Below are 18114 nucleotides of genomic sequence, written 5' to 3' on the forward strand. Positions count from 1 at the left end.
ACAACCTTTTGACAAGCCAAGTCAATGCTGGATTCCCTTAACAACTGTGTGACTAACTTCACAAACTGTAATGATTGTCCTGACCCAAACCTGGCTCCAAGGGAGCAAACATGAGACAAAGGTAACAGCACAACCATTTAATGTTTCATTTACGAATCTGGTTCCTTCACGGATAAAAGGCTGCTTCCAACTAATTAGCTCCAATAAGAAAGAGCCTTGACAAGTTTTTGCAAGGCTGCCAAGAACACTAGATAAAGTTGATTTAAACGATAAATCGAAGAGTCTCCAAACACCAACTCAGATATTCCTAACGTCCACAAGGCTTGAGTGTAAAAACTTATTTGCTTCCTGCAAAGATCTCCGGTTTCTCAGCTGGCTTTTATCTTCTCAGGGCGGGGCCATTACCTTGCAGCCTTACTCCCGAGTCGCCTGTGCTGCTGCAGCTGCTCTTTCCTCCGAGCAGCCCTGCACACACACGCGCTTGGCACAGGCTCCTCGGGGGACTCTTCCTCATTGCTGCCAGCCTCCACAATCTCCGAAGGCAGGACTCCACTCCCTGATGGTCCTGGCCCCATTCCTGCCTCACACACAGGCCCCTCATCTGAGTCCTGGCTCTCTGAAACCTCAGCTGTCCACACCCGTTGCCAGCGAACGGCAACATTGATTCACTTAACAACTTCGGCCAGAAGGGTGGGAAAATGGGACAAAATTCGCTGAACAACCATATCGCTAACAACCGCAGTGATTTCCTTAACAACGGTGGCGGGACAGGTCGTCAAATGGAGCAAAACTCACTTAACCAATGCCTCGCTTAACAACCGAAATTTGGGGCTCCGTTGTGAACGTAAATGGAGGGCTGCCTGCAGAGCTTTTTGAGGCTTTTGAGCAATTTAGCAGATTTTCTAAGGAAAGGAATCGGGGGGCTATTTTGCTCCTGAAAAAAGAAAAAAAAAACCACCTCCCCAGACACCCACATTTCAAACTCTAGGGAAAGAACGCGATGGAGCAGAAATTCTTAAAAGAAATGGATTATTTCCTCCCTCCCCAAGAGGCAGCACCGGGTGCCGAGGGAAAGGCTTAAAAATCTGGCATAAAAAGCAAAGGAAAGGAGAGAGGAATTCCTTTCTAGCTTCTGCGAGCACCTCCTTCCAGCCTGAAGGAGGATTGTTTGTAGAAGGAGGGACACAATGAGAGCTTGTGCAACAGGCAGACAAGCCGCCATCCAGCAGGGATTCGTCCCTTTTCCTCGGTTTCAAACGCACCTCGAAGAGAAAGCGAGTTAATTAAGACCAGATCTGGAATACTGCGTCCAGTTATGGTCCTCACGTTACAAAAAAAAGACACGGAGATTTTTGGGGAAAGTGCAGAGAGAGCAACTAAGATGATGAAAGGCCTGGAGACTAAAACACATGAAGAATGGTGGCAGGAATTGGGTGTGACTAGTCTACAGGAAAGAAGGACTATTGGGGATGTGATAGCAGTCTTCCGGTATTTGAGGGGCTGCCCCAAAGAGGAGAATGGACAACTTCTTTTCCAAAGCACCAGAAAGCAAGACAAGAAGCAATGGACGGAAACTAACCAAGCACAGAAGCAACCTGGAATTAAGGAGGAATTCCCTGATAGTGAGAATAATTAACCAGTGGAACTGCTTGCCACCAGAAGTTGTGGGGGCTCCATCACTGGAGGATTTCAAGAAGGGACTAGACAGTCACTTGTTTGAAATGGTAGAGGGTCGCCCACTTGAGCAGGGGGTTGGACTAGAAGACCTCCAAGGTCCCTTCCAGCTCTATTCTGATTGATGGCTAAGTTGACAAGATGCAGAATTGCACATCCCAATTTTTTTAAAAATAAACAATGAAAATTGCTCCTTTCCTTGCTTCCTGTATGCCTGCTTTCCTGCTTGCCTTCTTTCATCGCTCCCTCCTTCTTCCTTTCCCTTCCTTTCTCTTTTCTCCCCTTCTCTTTCTTTCTTTCTTTCTTTCCTATTCCTTCCTTCCTTTCCTTTCCTTTCTCTTTTCTCTCCTTCTCTTTCTCTTTCTTTCCCCTTCCTTCCTTCCTTTCCTTTCTCTTTTCTCCCCTTCTTTCTTTCTTTCCTATTCCTTCCTTCCTTCCCTTTCCTTTCTCTTTTCTCTCCTTCTCTTTCTTTCCCTTCCTTCCTTCCTTTCCTTTCCTTTCTCTTTTCTCTCCTTCTCTTTCTCTTTCTTTCCCTTCCTTCCTTCCTTTCCTTTCTCTTTTCTCTCCTTCTCTTTCTCTTTCTTTCTTCTTCCTTCCTTCCTTCCTTTCCTTCCTTTCCTTCCTTCCTTCCTTCCTTCCTTCCTTCCTTCCTTCCTTCCTTCCTTCCTTCCTTCCTTCCATCCTCTCTTCCTTTCCTTTCCCTTTCCCTTTTCCTGGGAATCCGGCACATTTAAAAGTTAAGCTTGTACATTGCATGACCTCTGTAGACGCCATACAGTAAATAAATAAAACGAAAACGGGCACGAATGATTGATTGCAACGACAGGGTAAAAATCCAGCTTTTCTCTACCTTACCTTGAATGTAATGTTGGTTGTTGCTTTTTTTAAAGGAAACTATCCTTTGACATCTTGTGTAAGCAGCTTTTGGGGGGATCAGGAAGAGGAAGCTTATGGAAGCTTCCCTGACTGACAGTTTGTTGTTTTCTTCATTAGCTCAGCCCGACAGAGATTTATGGGGGATTTTTACGAATAGCCCAGTTCCGAGGTCCAGCTTTTTAACACCACGCCGAGATTTATGGCACTTAGTCGCAGGAGAGTGCATTAGCGGAAGGGCATCCATCTAGTCCCCCTCAAGCAAAATGCTCAGTCTCTTTCTTCCTCTCTTTTTAATTTGATTGCAAAACAACTTTTAAAGGCAGTCGGAAATAATAATAATAATAAAAAAAGAAACTTAAAGTAATGGACTGAAATTGTAGTTCTGGACAAGGACACCGGCGAAGTGGCAGCTGAATGGGTGTGGGTGGAAAGGGAGGAGGAGGAGGAGGATGAAGAGGGGAGAAAGGAGGACCTGTCAAGTTTGATCTCCAGTCTATCCGCCAGTCTTGGCTTTCAAAAGCTGAAAAGGACGGAGAGAGAATTCGCCCCGTTCAATCTCACAAATGGTCCGTTCGGCTGAGCTTTTGTTTGTTATATGAAATTTGGAGGGGACGGTGAATGCCTTTTCCTGAGAGGTTGAGTCCCGTAAATGAAATAAAAAAAAGGATTTACAAAAATTGCTTTAGGGGTGGGGCCGGTGGCTGCGGAGACACGTACTTTGCAATTATTATTATTATTTCTTTTCTTTTTTTTCAATTTCACTCGCGGATAAAATGACGTAGCTGAAAAAGCAAAGATATGTAATGCATTATTGCTAGGAGTGTGCAGTGAATACCAGCCATCAGAAGCAAGAAGCATACAGGCTACGGGGGAGTCCTCAACATACAACCACTCGCTAACGACTGTCTGAAGTCACATGGGCACTGAAAAAAGTGACTTAGGACCAGTCCTTGGACATACGACCATTAGAGCCTCCGTATGGTCATGGGAGCAAAATTCAGGGGCTTGAGGCCTGTTGCAGCATCCTGGGGTCACATGACGGCCACCTGTGACCTTCCCAGCCAGCAAACTCAATGGGGGGAAGTTGGATTCGCTTAATGACTGCACGATCCGCTTAACAACTGCAGCGACTCGCTTAACAACCCTGGCAGAAAAAGGCTGTAAAATCAAGCTCGACTCACCGAATAGCTGCTTCCTTTTAGCAATGGAATCTCTGGCCCCAATGGGGGTTGTATGTTGAGGACTAGCTGCAGCGACAGACGCAAAAATTTCACTGCGCTAAATGTTGTAATTTTTTTTTAGACCTTGTTGGTTTGGGTTTTTCTGCCACGGCTGCTTTATTTGCAGAAGTAAATTTTGCTGCTTTTGCAAACTATTTTTGTTTTTGTTTTAATCATCTAACCCACCCACCCCCAGATTACACACACCCACGTGTTTGGGGGGGCTGTCTCCTTCAGGAAAACAACCCCCTTCTTTCCCAAGCCAAGCCAAATCTTTAGGGACGCTCACAGCTTCCAGGTGTTCAGGCAACATCTGGAGGGTGCCTTTGTGCAGATGTGCTTCGACAGGAGCATTTTTCAGGAGAGCTATTTTTAGTCCCTCTGGGAGCCATGAAAGAGAGACTCCCAGTTGTCGAGATGACTGTTTTCGGTGGCATCAATCGTAACCAGGTTTTAAGTGAGTCTCGTCACATCTCAGGCAGGCGGGGAGATATGTGTGTCCTCTTCGAGATGGAGAAAGTGATTTCAATCCCTCTGGTGGTTTCTTTTGGGTTTTATCTCCTTCCTTCCTTCCTTCCTTCTTTCCTTCCTTCCTTCTTCCCTCAGTCCCTTTTTCTTTCTTTCTTTCTTTCTTTCTTTCTTTCTTTCTTTCTTTCTTTCTTTCTTTCCTTCCTTCCTTCTTTCTTTCTTTCTTTCTTTCTCTTTCTTTCTTTTCCCCGTCCTTCATTCCCCATCCCTTCACCATCCCTCCCTCCCTCCCCCTTCCTTCTGTTTTCCTTTCCTCCCTCTTCTTCCTCCTCCCTCCTTCCCTCCCTCAGAGTCCCATTCTTTTTCTTTCTTTTTCCTTCCTTCCTTCCTCCCTTCCCCATCCCTCCCTCCCTCTTCCTTCTGTTTTCCTTTCCTCCCTCTTCCTCCTCCTCCCCTCCCTCCGTCCCTTTCTTTCTCTTTCTTTCTCTTTCTCTTTTCTTTCTTTCTCTTTCTTTCTTTCTTTCTTTCTTTCTTTCTTTCTTTCTTTCTTTCTTTCTTTCTTCCTTCCTTCCTTCCTTCCTTCCTTCCTTTCCTTTCCTTTCCTTTCCTTTCTTTCTCCTTCCTTCCTCCCTTCCCCATCCCTCCCTCCCTCTTCCTTCTGTTTTCCTTTCCTCCCTCTTCCTCCTCCTCCCCTCCCTCCGTCCCTTTCTTTCTCTTTTCTTTCTTTCTCTTTTCTTTCTTTCTTTCTTTCTTTCTTTCTTTCTTTCTTTCTTTCTTTCTTTCTTTCTTTCTTTCTTTCTTCTTCCTTCCTTCCTTCCTTCCTTCCTTCCTTCCTTCCTTTCCTTTCCTTTCCTTTCCTTTCTTTCTCCTTCCTTCCTCCCGTCCCCATCCCTCCCCCTTCCCTCCCTCCCTCCCTCCCTCCTTCTCTCCCCTTCCTTCCGTCTGTTTTCCTTTCCTTGGCCAGAATTCATGCTGGGGATTGACTGACCGACTGACTGATTAAATTTGTTTGCTGCCCATCTGGCCCCAAGGCCACTCGGTCAAGGACTGAAGCTTCCCCCAGCCAGCACAGAGGCTGGTTCAAATCCCAGCCTCTTTTGCTCAAACACCTTGAGGACTACACGCTTAGGAAAGCCATTTTTTTTTTCCAAGCGGGCAGGCTATGGAAAGGCAGAACTCTTTAGCCAGGCCTCCTGCCTGATTCTCTCGGTCAGTTCCTCCCCCTAAGAAGGCAATCCTGGCTAGTTGGGGGGGGGGGAGGAGGAAAGGGGAGGGGCAAAAGAAAGGTCACTGCTAAGTTTGCAGCATCAGGGTTTATTTGCAACCCGGGGGATCACAGGTTAATGGATGGGAGAATAAATCCCCCCCCGCTTGGACCTTGTTTATCAACGTGCCAAAAAAAAAAAAAGAGAGAGAGGAAAAAAAGGCTTGACAAGTTCGGAGTTTTAATGAGTGAAACCGAATAGGATCACCCGGGTTCAGACATAAATAAGAGACCCATTAATGCTGGCAAGGAGGTTGCTGGGAGGGGGCAGCCTTGGGGAAAAGGGGGGAGGGCTTTGTTTGCTAGACCCCCTTCATCTCTTTGGCTTGCTGGCAGGCTCGATTGCAAGGCTGGCTTTGCAAAGATTTGGACTCAGCAAGGGCTGGGCTGCACTCCTTAATGGCGGGGAGGGGAGGGGGGGCGGTTTGCAGAATTGTAAACAGCCCCTTCGTTGTTGCAAGTTGTAGTGTTACCAAAGTTAGGCGTGGAAGAGAAGCACCAAGCTCAAAGAACACCGAGGACCCCACAGTCGTCGTTCTCCTCCTCTTCCCGCAAAGCCCCTTCCCTTCTAGCGTTGATAACGTTACCTAGTTGGGTCATGAAACGTCTGCAAGAAAACCACCAAGCTCAGAGAGCACTAAGGGCCATGTAGTCCTTCTCCTCCTCCTCCTCCTCCTCTTCCTTCTCCACCTCCTCCTTCCTTCTCTTCCTCCTCTCCTCAACCCCTTGTCCCTTCTAGCACTGATGACATTCCCTAGTTGGGTCATGAAACGTCTGCAAGAAAACCACCAAGCTCAGAGAACACCAAGACTCCACACTCCTCCTCCTCCTCCTCCTCCTCCTCCTCCTCCCTGCAACCTCCCCTTTCTCCTAATACTGATAACGTTCCCTAGTTGGGTCATCAAATGTCTGCAAGAAAATCGCCAAGTTGAGAGGGCACCAAGGAGCCCACAGCTGTCATTGTCTTCCTCCTCTTCCTCTCCACAAAACCCATTCCCTTCTGGCACTGATTATGTTACCTAGTTGGGTCTTGAAACGTCGGCGAGACTCAGGGAGCGCCAAGGGCCTCACCGCCGTTCACAAACACGGCTTGTCCTTGACTTATGGCCACAGCCCAACGTTGCCACTGCTTAAGCCAGACATTTGTTAACCGAGCTTTGCTCCATCGTACGACCTTCCGTGCCACCGTTGTGAACTGCATTGCTGCAGTTGTTAAGTTAAGGGGGCTACGGTTGTTAAGTGAATCAGGCTTCCCTCATTGACTTCGCTCATCAGAAGGTCCCAAAAGGGGACCACGCGACCCGGGGACACTGCGACCGTCATAACTACGAGTCCAATGCATCTGAATGTTGATCACGAGACCATCGGGGATACTGCAACGGTTGTAAGTGGGGAAAACGGCCTTCAGTCGCTTTTTTCAGTGCTGTTGTAATTTCGAACAGTCACTAAGCGAACGGTTGTAAGTCGAGGACTAATCTTATCCTCTCACGGCTGCTTGCATAATCATTGGCTATCGGAAGAGGCTGTCCAGTGTTGCTCTGTAGGAATAACCGGTCTCGCCTGAACTTTTCTACTAAACTTTCTTGAAAATGAGGGCAGGTGGGGGGGGGGAAGGGGAGGGGGGATTTTCCCCTCCCCCTTTCATAGAGGGGTGGGAGACTTAATTTCTTTCTAGCCCAAGTGAGCTTCAAATATGCTTATTTATAAATCCATTCCGTGGCATTTAAGAACTAAGCCGTAGATTAAAAGAAGAAGAGGAAGAAAAAAAAATGACAGGAAAGCTTGCGTCGGTTAAAATATATATATTTTCCCCTCTCCCCCGAGCACGTTTCTCACATACGTGTTTGTATGCCTCTTGTCCTAAAAAATGTGCTTGGTTGTTTTTTTTTAACATCCACATTTTCTGGCCGCCAAGAAAGGCAGTGAAAAATTTGGAGAAGGATCCAAAGAGAAAACTTTGGTTAAATGGAAAGCAAGCCGGTTTGCTTAAAAAAAGACCGAGATTTCCCTTCTCCGTCACAAGCCGGCATGTATCCCTGTTCAACCATCGTTGCAAGAAATGGCTGCATTTCGCTGCCAAATAAAAAGATGGGAATACCTGATGATTATAGTCCTTGAAAGATTGGTTGTTGGTTTTTTCTTTTTTTGGCAATGTTTAAAAGGAAGGCAAAATACAGCTGCAGCCACGCTCGGTTTATTTTCTGTTCTTACTTCATTTTTATTTTTGGTGGGCAGCGAAGAACGCTGGCTTTTATTCAGGGATGCTTTCGATCCTGATGTTTCCTGATGCTTTCTGTTCTCGTTTCGGGGCCGGTAAACAAATTTAGGGCACAAACAAATAAAACCAGGACCTACAAGAGGTGGAAATCCAACAAGTCGGTTGACAAGATACATGAGGAGTGTTCGCTTGAGTGTGTGGGATTTGGGCAGTTTGAAAAGAATCTCTCATGCAGCACAGAAAGCTTTAATACTAGGTAGGAGACAGGGAGGGTGATAGCTAAATCCCAAGAGACTCTTTGGTCCTCCAAAATGTGTCGGCCTTGCGGGAGAAACCAGACAGAAATCGGAACCGGATAAATTTAATTCTGTTTTATGGTAAAGCTAGCTTGAGAGAGTCTGGCCGGTCTGAAAGTACAACTCTCCCGCTGTCAATATTTACAGGCTGAGAAACTTAGAGGAGGCCCATTGTGAGCCTCTTGCCTCGCCCGCTATAGGTAGCCCTCGAATTATGACCAAGATGGGACCCCAAATTTCCCATGCTAAGCGAGACAGTGGTGAGTTTTGCCCCATTATACAACTTTTCTTGCCACAAGGAATCACTGCAGTTGTTGGCTTCTGTTAATGCCGGTGTGATGACCCGGAATGTAACACTAATGTAATAAAATCCAAAATGTAAATAAACGTCCTTTAATGCCTCCAGCTTGGCCCCACTGTTCAATAGTTCTCGGCTGGAGATTAAACTTATTCAAAAATAGTCTTCAAAAGGAAGCAATACAGTCTGAACTTAATGAGCAGATGGAGGTGAAATAAAAAACTAAAACAAACTATAATGAAGGAATTTCCACAACGGACCAGGATAAGTAATTACCAACTTTAAGGAGATAACAAGGCACGGTCTGTTGGAAGGACGCCAACCAAGATAACTTCAGCCCAAAATAAAACATGCTTTGCTTCTGGCAACCCTGTGTTTTAATCGTCTCTCTTATATACTATTCTCCCCAGCTACAACCAATGAGTGGGATCATGGCCACTTCCTCTCTCGTAAGCCAAGTTGTTTCCTTTTCCAGTCTCTTGTTCAGGATTGAACAATGAGGCTTTAAGGATGTGTTTATAGAGAAGAGAAGTGATATGGGAAAAAGAAAACATTAAGAGAAAGTGATAAATTACTAAAATTGTTTATATTTGTTGAGGTGAAAGGAAAAGTCATTTCTTTATACATTTCTTTTTCTCTTTTACTGTACGCGAAAGTTTGTTTTCCATTCTGCCAACCATCTGACTGATCGACCAATTTCATTTTTTTAATGGCCTCGCTAAATCGATGATGTAAATGAACTGCTATCACAAGCATTTTGGGGATTTCTGGGATAAATTTTCACTCAGAATTTTTGTCTCTCCCTAAGAAGCAGAATAGAAATGTGATAACAAGAGGCCTCCAAAGGCTGCATCCCAGGAAAATAACCAGAGCAAACAGCGATACGGTTCACAAGAATTGCTAAAATGCAGATTTCCCCAAGCAGTGGTTTATGGAAGAATCCACCACCAGCTGAATTTAGAAAACAACCCATAAATTCTTAAACAGGGTCTAGAAATCACAGGGAAGAGAATAACAAGAGTTGGAAGGGTCCTTGGAGGTCCAACCCACTACACCATTTCGAGCAAATGGCTGTCCAATCTCCTCTTAAAATCCTTCAGCAATGGACGTTCACATAAACACATGTTCACATAACATGCAAGAAAAACACATTCCCACAACACGCCCAGTTCCAAAAACATTCTTTTCATGAATGTGAAGAGAGGCAGAGTTTCATGGCAGATGGTTTCGATTCTCCCCACCGCATCCCCCCCTCCAAAAAGAGAAATAAATGCAGGACTGGCTTTGCAACGGCTATTATTCACTAAGGCAACGACATGAGGGCCAAGTTAATATGAGGTCTTGAGTGGCAGACACCGAAAGAAACCGCAGGACATTGAGAAAGAGTCACTTTAGCAGCAAGGGAGGGGGCACTAGCTACTTTGGATTTTTAAAAATGAAAGAAATAAAACAGAACGAAGCAAAGAAGGGGATAAAGTGAAAGTGAAAGTAAAATAAAGTGGGAGTAAAGGTGAAAGTGAAACCAAAGGGGAAAGCGGAGATGAAGAAGCTGAAGGCGGAAGTGAAGTGAAAGTGAAAGGGAAGGCAAAAGTGAAAGTGAAACTATGTGAAATTGAAAGCTAGAGTGAAGTTAGGTGAAAGTGAACGAAGGCGGGAGTGAAATTTGGTTAAAGTGTGAACGAAGGTGAAGGCAGAAGTGAAGTTAGTTGAAAGCGAAAGCTATGTTGAGTGAAAGTGGACGTAAAAGAGAAAGAAGGGGGAAGTGAAGTAAGGTGGAAGCGAAAGTGAAAGCCAAGGTGAACGCGGAAGTGAAATAAGGTAAAGTCAAAGGTGCAACAGGCCTCTGGAAGTGATTGGACTCTGGTTCCCATCACGGCCAGCAATCAAAGAGGATGGGTTGTGTAGTCTCGCAAATCCTGCATGGCCATAGGGATCACGTCAGCTGGCAGGGAACGTCTGCTTTTGCCACAGCTGGGCAAGATGTGAACTAGATCCAATCCAGCTGGGCCTTTTTTACACCCCAATCATCTGTTGAGCCAGCCACCTGCCGTGCGCCCGGATCCTCTTTTCCTACCCTTCCCTTTCCTTCTCAATCAGCCGAGATATTAATTGCAAAGTTGTGGAGGAGGAAAAAAAAAAAATCTATCAATTAGAAAACTTACCGCCGCCGCCTCCCAGCAGGGAACTGTTAGCTAAAAGGAAAACAGAGAAAAAAAAAAAGAGGTTGTTAAATTGCTGTATGGTTAGGAGCTATTTTGGTTGATTCACGTGCTCAAGAGTTATTGCACAATTTTACAAACTATAACCTGTCCCTGACTGGACGCACAACCTGAAAGGAGCATCCAGAAATTGGGAATATAATATAATTAATATAATATAATATAATATAATATAATATAATATAATATAATATAATATAATATAATATAATATAATATAATATAATTAATATAATATAATATAATATAATATAATATAATATAATTAATATAATATAATATAATATAATATAATATAATATAATATAATATAATATAATAAATTATTTATATTGTCATGCCTCTGTCGGAAACTGACTTGGAGGAGGAAGCTGAATAGCTGACAAGCAGTGGGAGTGTGGCGCTGTTGACTGTGGAAGAAACTGGGGAAGGGCAAAGTCTGGTTGGGCAGAGCAGGAGAGAGGTAGAACAAGGGAGGGAGTTCAGAGGAAGATCCAAGCCCACCCCTTCTTCATCCTAGGGCATGCAGGGAGGAACAGAGAAGGAAGCAAGGTGAGTTGTGTGGCTTATGGGGGAGGAAAAGGCCCTGATTCCCTTCATTAGTCGCAGCTAGGAACACAGCGTATAAAAAAAGGCAAGCTGCACACAGCAAGTTGTTGGGAGCAAATGTGACTTTATCCGTGGCTTATCTTCCCAACTGTGTGAGTTTTGCCGTGCTTTCAAGTCTGAAATTCCTGCTCCTACCCTGCCAAGCTAATTTTCTTCTGTTTGGTTTGTTTGGATTTTAAGTTACAGTTTGTGTGTGCCTTGTTTTGGACTGAAGTTTCTGCAGTCAAAGGCTGCTCCTGGGAGAGTTTTTCTCCAGCCTGAAGGTAACCAGGATATTGGGGGGAAAATTGGAGCTAATTCTTGATTATCTGACTGTGTTGCCTTTGGGCCACGCTCCTTTGGGTCATCACATATATATATATAGGCAGCTTAGATTTTAAACCTATGCAAGGGAGTCTTTGACAATTATTTTGTTTGGTGACCGTTTCAAGTTTCAACAGCATTGGAAAAAGTGACTTATGACCGTTTTTCACACTTAGATCACAGTCACCTGATCAAAATTCAGACCTCTGGCAACTGACCCATATTTACGACAGTCGCAGCGTCCCCTGGGAGTCACATGATCTTCCTTTCTGACGAGCCAAGTCAACGGGGAAGCCAGATTCACTTAGCAACCTTGTGACTAACTTAACATCTGCCGTGAGTCACTTTTTTTTAAAGCACCGCTGCAACTTTGAACGGTCATTAAACGAACTGCGGTACGTCGAGGACTACCTGGCTAATCGTAACTTTAGGAGGGAGGGAAAGAAAGAATATAAAATTGCCGAAGGAACTTGCAGCCTCTTGGGAAAAAAACAAAAAACAAAAACATACCACCAACCTCTCCTGATTATCCCACACATTTTTGTGAAATGCTCTCAGCCGCTCAAAGAACCTTTTGCTGTTTTTTTTTTTGCTGCAGAAGATTAGCATAGCTACATTTTTAGAAACAGCCAGCAAAGCAACTGGGGTCGATATTGTCCAATTAACACAGAGGGATTTAATTCTGAGCAGAAATCTACGTGCCCAACTGCACTGTTATTCTGGGGTTTCATTTATGGGGATCTTCCCCCCCTCATACTTTCTTTATTTTTCTGCATTTAACTTGCTTAGCTGGGTTTTGTTTTGTTTTTTTCCATCTTTTTCCCCTTGCTTGGGATGAAAGGCTAGTTATTAAATAAATCCTTCTTTTTTTCGAAAGCTGAATCTTGAGGGATCCCAAGTTAACTGAAACGGCGCATCCGATCTACAGCGGGTCATGGACTTCGGATGGCCTTTGGGACTAGGATTTCTATTGTAATTGAAAGTGCTATTGTTAAGTGAGTGGCAACCATTTGTATAACCCTTTTTTTTGGTCCACAGAGGTTAGAAGAACCACTGCAGTTGCTGCTGGCTGGGGAATTCTGGGAGTTGAAGTCCACAAGTCTCAAAATGGCCTAGTTTGCACACCCCTGCGCTAAGATATATCCTGCTACTATTGTATGCTTTCGTTCGCTATGAAACTATCCAGCATCCACCGGTATTCATCTGGCTAGTGTCCTGTCAGTGTGTGAGAGAGGTGAGGGCTGTTTGGAAACTGAAAGAGTATTTGCTGTGTGAGCAAGAAGGAGAGAAGCAAGGAGCCTGGGAGTGGCTTAGCTCAACTGTTCTGTACTAAAGCTGCTCGGTTGCTGTGAAACTAAAACCGAAACTCCTCTGCTTGTGTTTTGCATTTGGAAGAGATTTCTTTCCAGGTGGGGAGGGGGAGTAGAACTCCTTAGCATCAGAGCGTGTTAATAATAATAATAATAATATAGGAAATACTAATAGCTCTGATGGTCATTTGGAAAAATCCTTTCTTAGTGAGCACCTGGAAGCCAAGAGGAACCTACGTGCCAGATTTCAAGTTTGTAGGCTTTACGATTCTGGAGATTTTGTGATGATGCCTGAGTGGTATTTCGCTTTTATATATATATGGATATGGCTCAATGTTGTGAAAACACGGCTATTCGTGGGCCCAGGCTGATAAATGCCTCTGGTGCAGCTTTTAAGAGTGGCACCCGTTTCCCACTCGGTTACATCCCTGCCCACCCCCCGCCCACCCCAAAAGCTGGCAATCACAGCCTCCCCATGCCCATCCGTGCCCTAGCGCTTTGCACCTGTTTCAGGAGGTTGCCTTGGCAACAGGAGCATGCATGTAAGGATGCGCTCACCTCGGAAACACCCACCGCGGAATGGGTCCCAGGCGCCCTGAGAAATCAGCCAGCTGCTCCCAGAGGCTGAACTGAGAGAAGGGAGTTTGTGTGAAAGGGACAGGAACCCTGGCAGACACCCCCCCACCCCCCCCAAGACAGGGAGGGTGAGGAGGGGCTCTCACTCAGCCAGGCTGCAGGCAAGGGTGGGCTGGCATTAACTGCTGCAGGGCAGCAGGGGAGATAGAGAGACAGTTGATAGGCGTATTAGACAGATATAGATGATAGATAGGTAGGTAGGGGAGATGACAGGTGGATGGATGGATGGATGGATGGATATAGAGATATATAAAGATATCCTATATCTTCATCCATCTATCTATCTATCCATCTATCCATCCATCCCACCATCCATCCATCCATCTATCCCATTATCCATCCATCCATCCATCCATCTATCCCATTTATCCATCCATCCCATTATCCATCCATCCATCTATCCCATTATCCATCCATCCCATTATCCATCCATCCATCCATCTATCCCACCATCCACCCATTCATCCATCCATCCATCCATCCATCCATCCATCCATCCATCTATCCCACCATCCATCTATCCCATTATCCATCTATCCCATTATCCATCCATCCCATTATCCATCCATCCATCCATCTATCCCACCATCCACCCATTCATCCATCCATCCATCCATCCATCCATCTATCCCACCATCCATCTATCCCATCATCCATCTATCCCATTATCCCTCCATCCATCTATCCCACCATCCACCCATCCATCCATTTGGATAGCTAGAGGGAGGGAAGGATGGATTAAAATGTAGGAGGGGTGGGTGGATATGACTACTTTTAATCTTTTAAAATGCCTTTTTAAAAAATCTGAAAAGAACACTGAACACTGAAGCTTTGCCCTGCCAGTCACCCGTGTCCTGTTATTCAAAGATGGAGTGAATGTGAGACTTTTATCCAGGAAACCGAAGATCCCGCTATTCTCCCTGGAGGTCCTACTATCAGGAGTAGGGACTGCCCCCACGGAGAGTTTGTCCCTCCTATTTCACTCTGGAGGATCCCTTGTTTGGGCTGCCGGCTTTGTCCCCCACCCCTTCCAAATACTACAGCCTTCCAGCCTCGAGGGGCCACCTGGTCTTCGGTGCTCCTGCACCTAAGTTTGCGTTCCCTGCTTGAGCAGAGGTTGGACTAGTTGACCTCCAAGGTACCTTCCAGCTCTATTCTACTCTAAATTCCCCAACCCAAGGGTGTTTGGTAACTGCCACCGTCCCCAGTGTCACTGCAACCATCATAAATACGTGCCAGTTGCCAGGAGTTTTGATCGGGTGATCGCAGGGATGCTCCAACGGTTGTAGAAGCGTGAAAAAAAACGGCCGCCGGTTGCTTTTTTTCAGGGTCGTCGTAACTTCGAACGTTCCCTAAACGTGGGTTTTTAAGGCTGAGGAGGACTTGGTACCGCAAAGCCCGCGCCTCTCCTCGGCAGGAATATCAATAAGGGAGAGGAATCTGACATGGCTGAAAGCTACCAGGCTCCGCAGCGTTATCCATATTGTTTTATTTTTGAAATATGTAGATGTTGCATTTCTCCATAGCCCCCCCCACCCCCCTCCCAAGCATCTTGTAATCTGGTGGGGGGGGGGACGGACGGGAAGGGAAGAAAGGGAGGAATAAAATAAAACTACACTCATAAAATCAATATGTGAATTGCCTATCGATTTCACGCCAGACCATAAAAGTTACATTCCGTTCGCCGAGGAAATTTTTGCGCTAGGCGACTTAACGGAAGTGCTGTTGAACAGGTGGGCTTCAGACTGGGTTGGGGGGCGGGGGGCTGGCAAGACATCTGTTTGGGCTTTTTATGTTTCAAGGAGCCGAAAAAGCCGTCTTTTCTAGAAGGGGAGTGGAAAGAATTAAGGGGGTGTTTGTGTGCGTTTTAAAAGAAAGGGTTTACGCACGGAGCTCTTCAAAATCTGGTTTTGGGATCACTGCACATTTCTCTCTTTTTTGTTTGTTTTCTCATTTATTTATTTGCATCCCACCTTCATTATTTCTGCAGGTAACTCTAGGCGGCGAAGGTAGCTAATTCTCCTTTCTCCTCCTCTTCTCCCCACTACAACAACCCTGTGAGGTGGGTTTGGGAAGAGAGAGAGAGAGAGTGAGAGTCACAGACCCAAAGTCACCTAGCTGGCTTTCATGCAAAAGGCAGGACTAGAACTCACTGTCACCTGGCGATTGCCCAACATCACCTAGCCGATTTCCATCTCTAAGACAGGGCTAGAACTCACGGTCTCTTACTTTTTAGCTGGATGCTTTAACCACCAGACCCAACTGGCTCTTTAACTCATTAATTAATATTTATTAGTTAACTGGTTAACTAATATTGGTGGAGCAAATGCACGGTCCTGTCCTTCTCGCTCAGCGTTCCCGACCGAAACATCGCAAAACACGTTCACATCCTAATTCCAAGCTAGTTTAAAGGGGGAGCTATAAATCTTGGGCCCACTTGGGCCCTCCGACTTAATTCTTCGGAGCAAGGTCACCCTGGAAAAATCGGAATCCAGAGAAAAAGGCTAAACGTTGGGATGCTACAGAGCAGATTTTTTTTTCTTTTACCGGATAGGACTCTCCGGCACCTCTAAGACGGAACTGAAAAAAAATGGAATTAGATCGGGGTTGGGGTTACCCTTATCCTTGGGGACCTCAAATGGGGGTAGGGGGTGTCTCCCCACTTCTTTGAGCCCCTTTCCCCTTCACTCCTTTTGCTTCCTGGATGCTGAAGCAATGAAGACTTCTTGAATGGCTGGTTTTTTCCCGCCCGAGGAAGCGAGAAGCCAGGGATTGTTTAGATGGACTGTTTTTGGACTCTACGGAAAGCTGCGTCTCGTCTTCCCTGCCTTTCGGAATTAGACAAGCCGAGAAGAGTCTGGCTCCCGGGAGGAAGGGGCGATCGTAATTTTGACAAGGCAGAAAGGAAAAGCCAAATTGCCAAAAAAGAAAAAAGAAAAAAAAAGTGTGTGTGTGTGTGTGAGAGAGAGAGAGAGAGAGAGAAACACACACCAACCATTTCCCAGCCTTCGCTTCAGGAAGGCCGAAAAGGAGCGGGCGATGGGTAGAAGGAACAACTGTCGATAGAATCGAAAGGAGAATTTCGTGGAACATTATACGGAAGTCTGGAGTTTGAAAAATGGGCCTGGCCGGATCAGCGGGGTTTGCTTGCTATTCTGCCGGTTGTCTCGACGCGCCGGCCCCACCGGGTTCCTGCTGCTACGGGTCATTCCCCATCCAACCCCTCACCCTGCCAATCTCTCTACCGAACGTGCAGGCTCCTGTCAATCATGCCTGCAAAAGGCTTCATCGCCGGCGTCCCCCAAGAGGGCTCGGATGGACCCGCTGACCTAAGTGAAGTTGTCAGTTCTTCCTCGGCTCCGGAGCCTGCAGGCAGCTGGCAGAGAGTGATGGCGGGGGGGTTTGGGGGTTGGATGGATGATCGTCTTCCAGAAGGCGATATGGATTCCCCCCGCCTTCTCTGTGCCCGGTTTCCGGCAGGAGGCTGGATTTCATCCTCCAAAGGGCTGTTTTTAATCCATCAGAAGATAGGCAAGCGACTCTGAAAGTAGGGCTCCTTGGTGTTCTCTGAGTTGGGTGGTTTTCTTGCAGACGTTTCATGACCCAACTAGGGTACATCATCAGTGCTAGAAGAGGGTGGGGATTGGGGAGTGGAGGAGAAGGAGAACTGTGGGGTCCTTGGTGCTCTCTGAGCTTGCTTGTTTTCTTGCAGAGGTTTCATGACCCTAATTAGGTAATATAATCAGTACTAGAGGAGGAGGAGGAGGAGGAGGAGGAGGAGGAGGAGAAGGAAGAGGAGGAGGAAGAGAAGAAGAAGAAGAAGAAGAAGAAGAAGAAGAAGAAGAAGAAGAAGAAGAAGAAGAAGAAGAAGAAGAAGAAGAAGAAGAAGAAGAAGAAGAAGAAGAAGAAGAAGAAGAAGAAGAAGAAGAAGAATAGGAGGATGACTGTGGGGTCCTTGGTGCTCTCTGAGCTTGGTGGGTTTTTTTTCAGACATTTCATGACCCAACTAGGTAACACCATCAGTGCTAGAAAACGGTGGGATTTGCACCGATGATGTTACCTAGTTTGGCTCATGAAATGTCTGAAAAAAAACCCACCAAGCTCAGTCAGTACCAAGGAGCCCTTATTTTCCTCCTGAGCTACAAATATTCTCCTTTATTGATTCTGAAATCTACTCCTGCCTTGGGCAGTGGGTTGGGCTAGAAGACCTCCAAGGTCCCTTCCGACTCTTGTTATTCCCCTCTTGGTTAGTTTGGTGATGCCAAGCCAACTTGCCCCCCCCCCCCACCACACCAAAGAGGGATGGGTGGTGGAGATGCTTCGAGTCAGCTTGACTGGAGGACTTCAAGACCTCCTGGCCTCGACTTACGCCGACAATCAGGACCAGAAAAGCCATTGTTAAACGGGCGTGGTCTTTAAGCGAGACAGCAACCGTTTTGGGGGAAGAACGGCTCCCAACTCCTGTTTCTAAATCTAAAAACCTTCCATCCCAATAATGACAGTTGGCGTGATTCCTGGAGAGCCACAGGTCGCACCCGAGTGCCAAACCACAAACCACGGCCCACCACGGCAGAAAAGGGTCCGGTGGTTAGTTTGGGGCTTTACAGATCGGGTTGGGTTGCACTGATCTTGGCGTCTCAGAGAGCGGCCGTTTCTCTGCCTTCTTTCGTCGCGTCTGTCTCGTTAACGGCAGCCAGCTCAGCAAGTCGAGGCAGAGTGTGAG

General features: G+C 46.1%; 1 protein-coding gene across 11 annotated transcripts in view; it reads right to left on the reverse strand.

The window, feature by feature from the left end:
- The window catches only part of MACROD1 (mono-ADP ribosylhydrolase 1), a 195053-nt gene that overhangs the window by 37272 nt on the left and 139667 nt on the right, over positions 1-18114 (reverse strand). For 6 of the 11 annotated variants that reach the window (XM_087913687.1, XM_087913685.1, XM_087913688.1 and 3 more), the window contains exon 4: positions 10477-10506. The exons of the other annotated variants lie outside the window; for them this stretch is intronic. In XM_087913687.1, coding sequence (XP_087769813.1) covers positions 10477-10506 — 30 coding nt within the window. The remainder of the gene's footprint in view (positions 1-10476; positions 10507-18114) is intronic. 11 annotated transcript variants of the gene reach the window in all.

This window comes from Pseudonaja textilis, chromosome 16 (assembly GCF_049901715.1).
Source record: "Pseudonaja textilis isolate UNSWEBS1 chromosome 16, rPseTex1.2, whole genome shotgun sequence".
Lineage (NCBI taxonomy): Eukaryota > Metazoa > Chordata > Lepidosauria > Squamata > Elapidae > Pseudonaja > Pseudonaja textilis.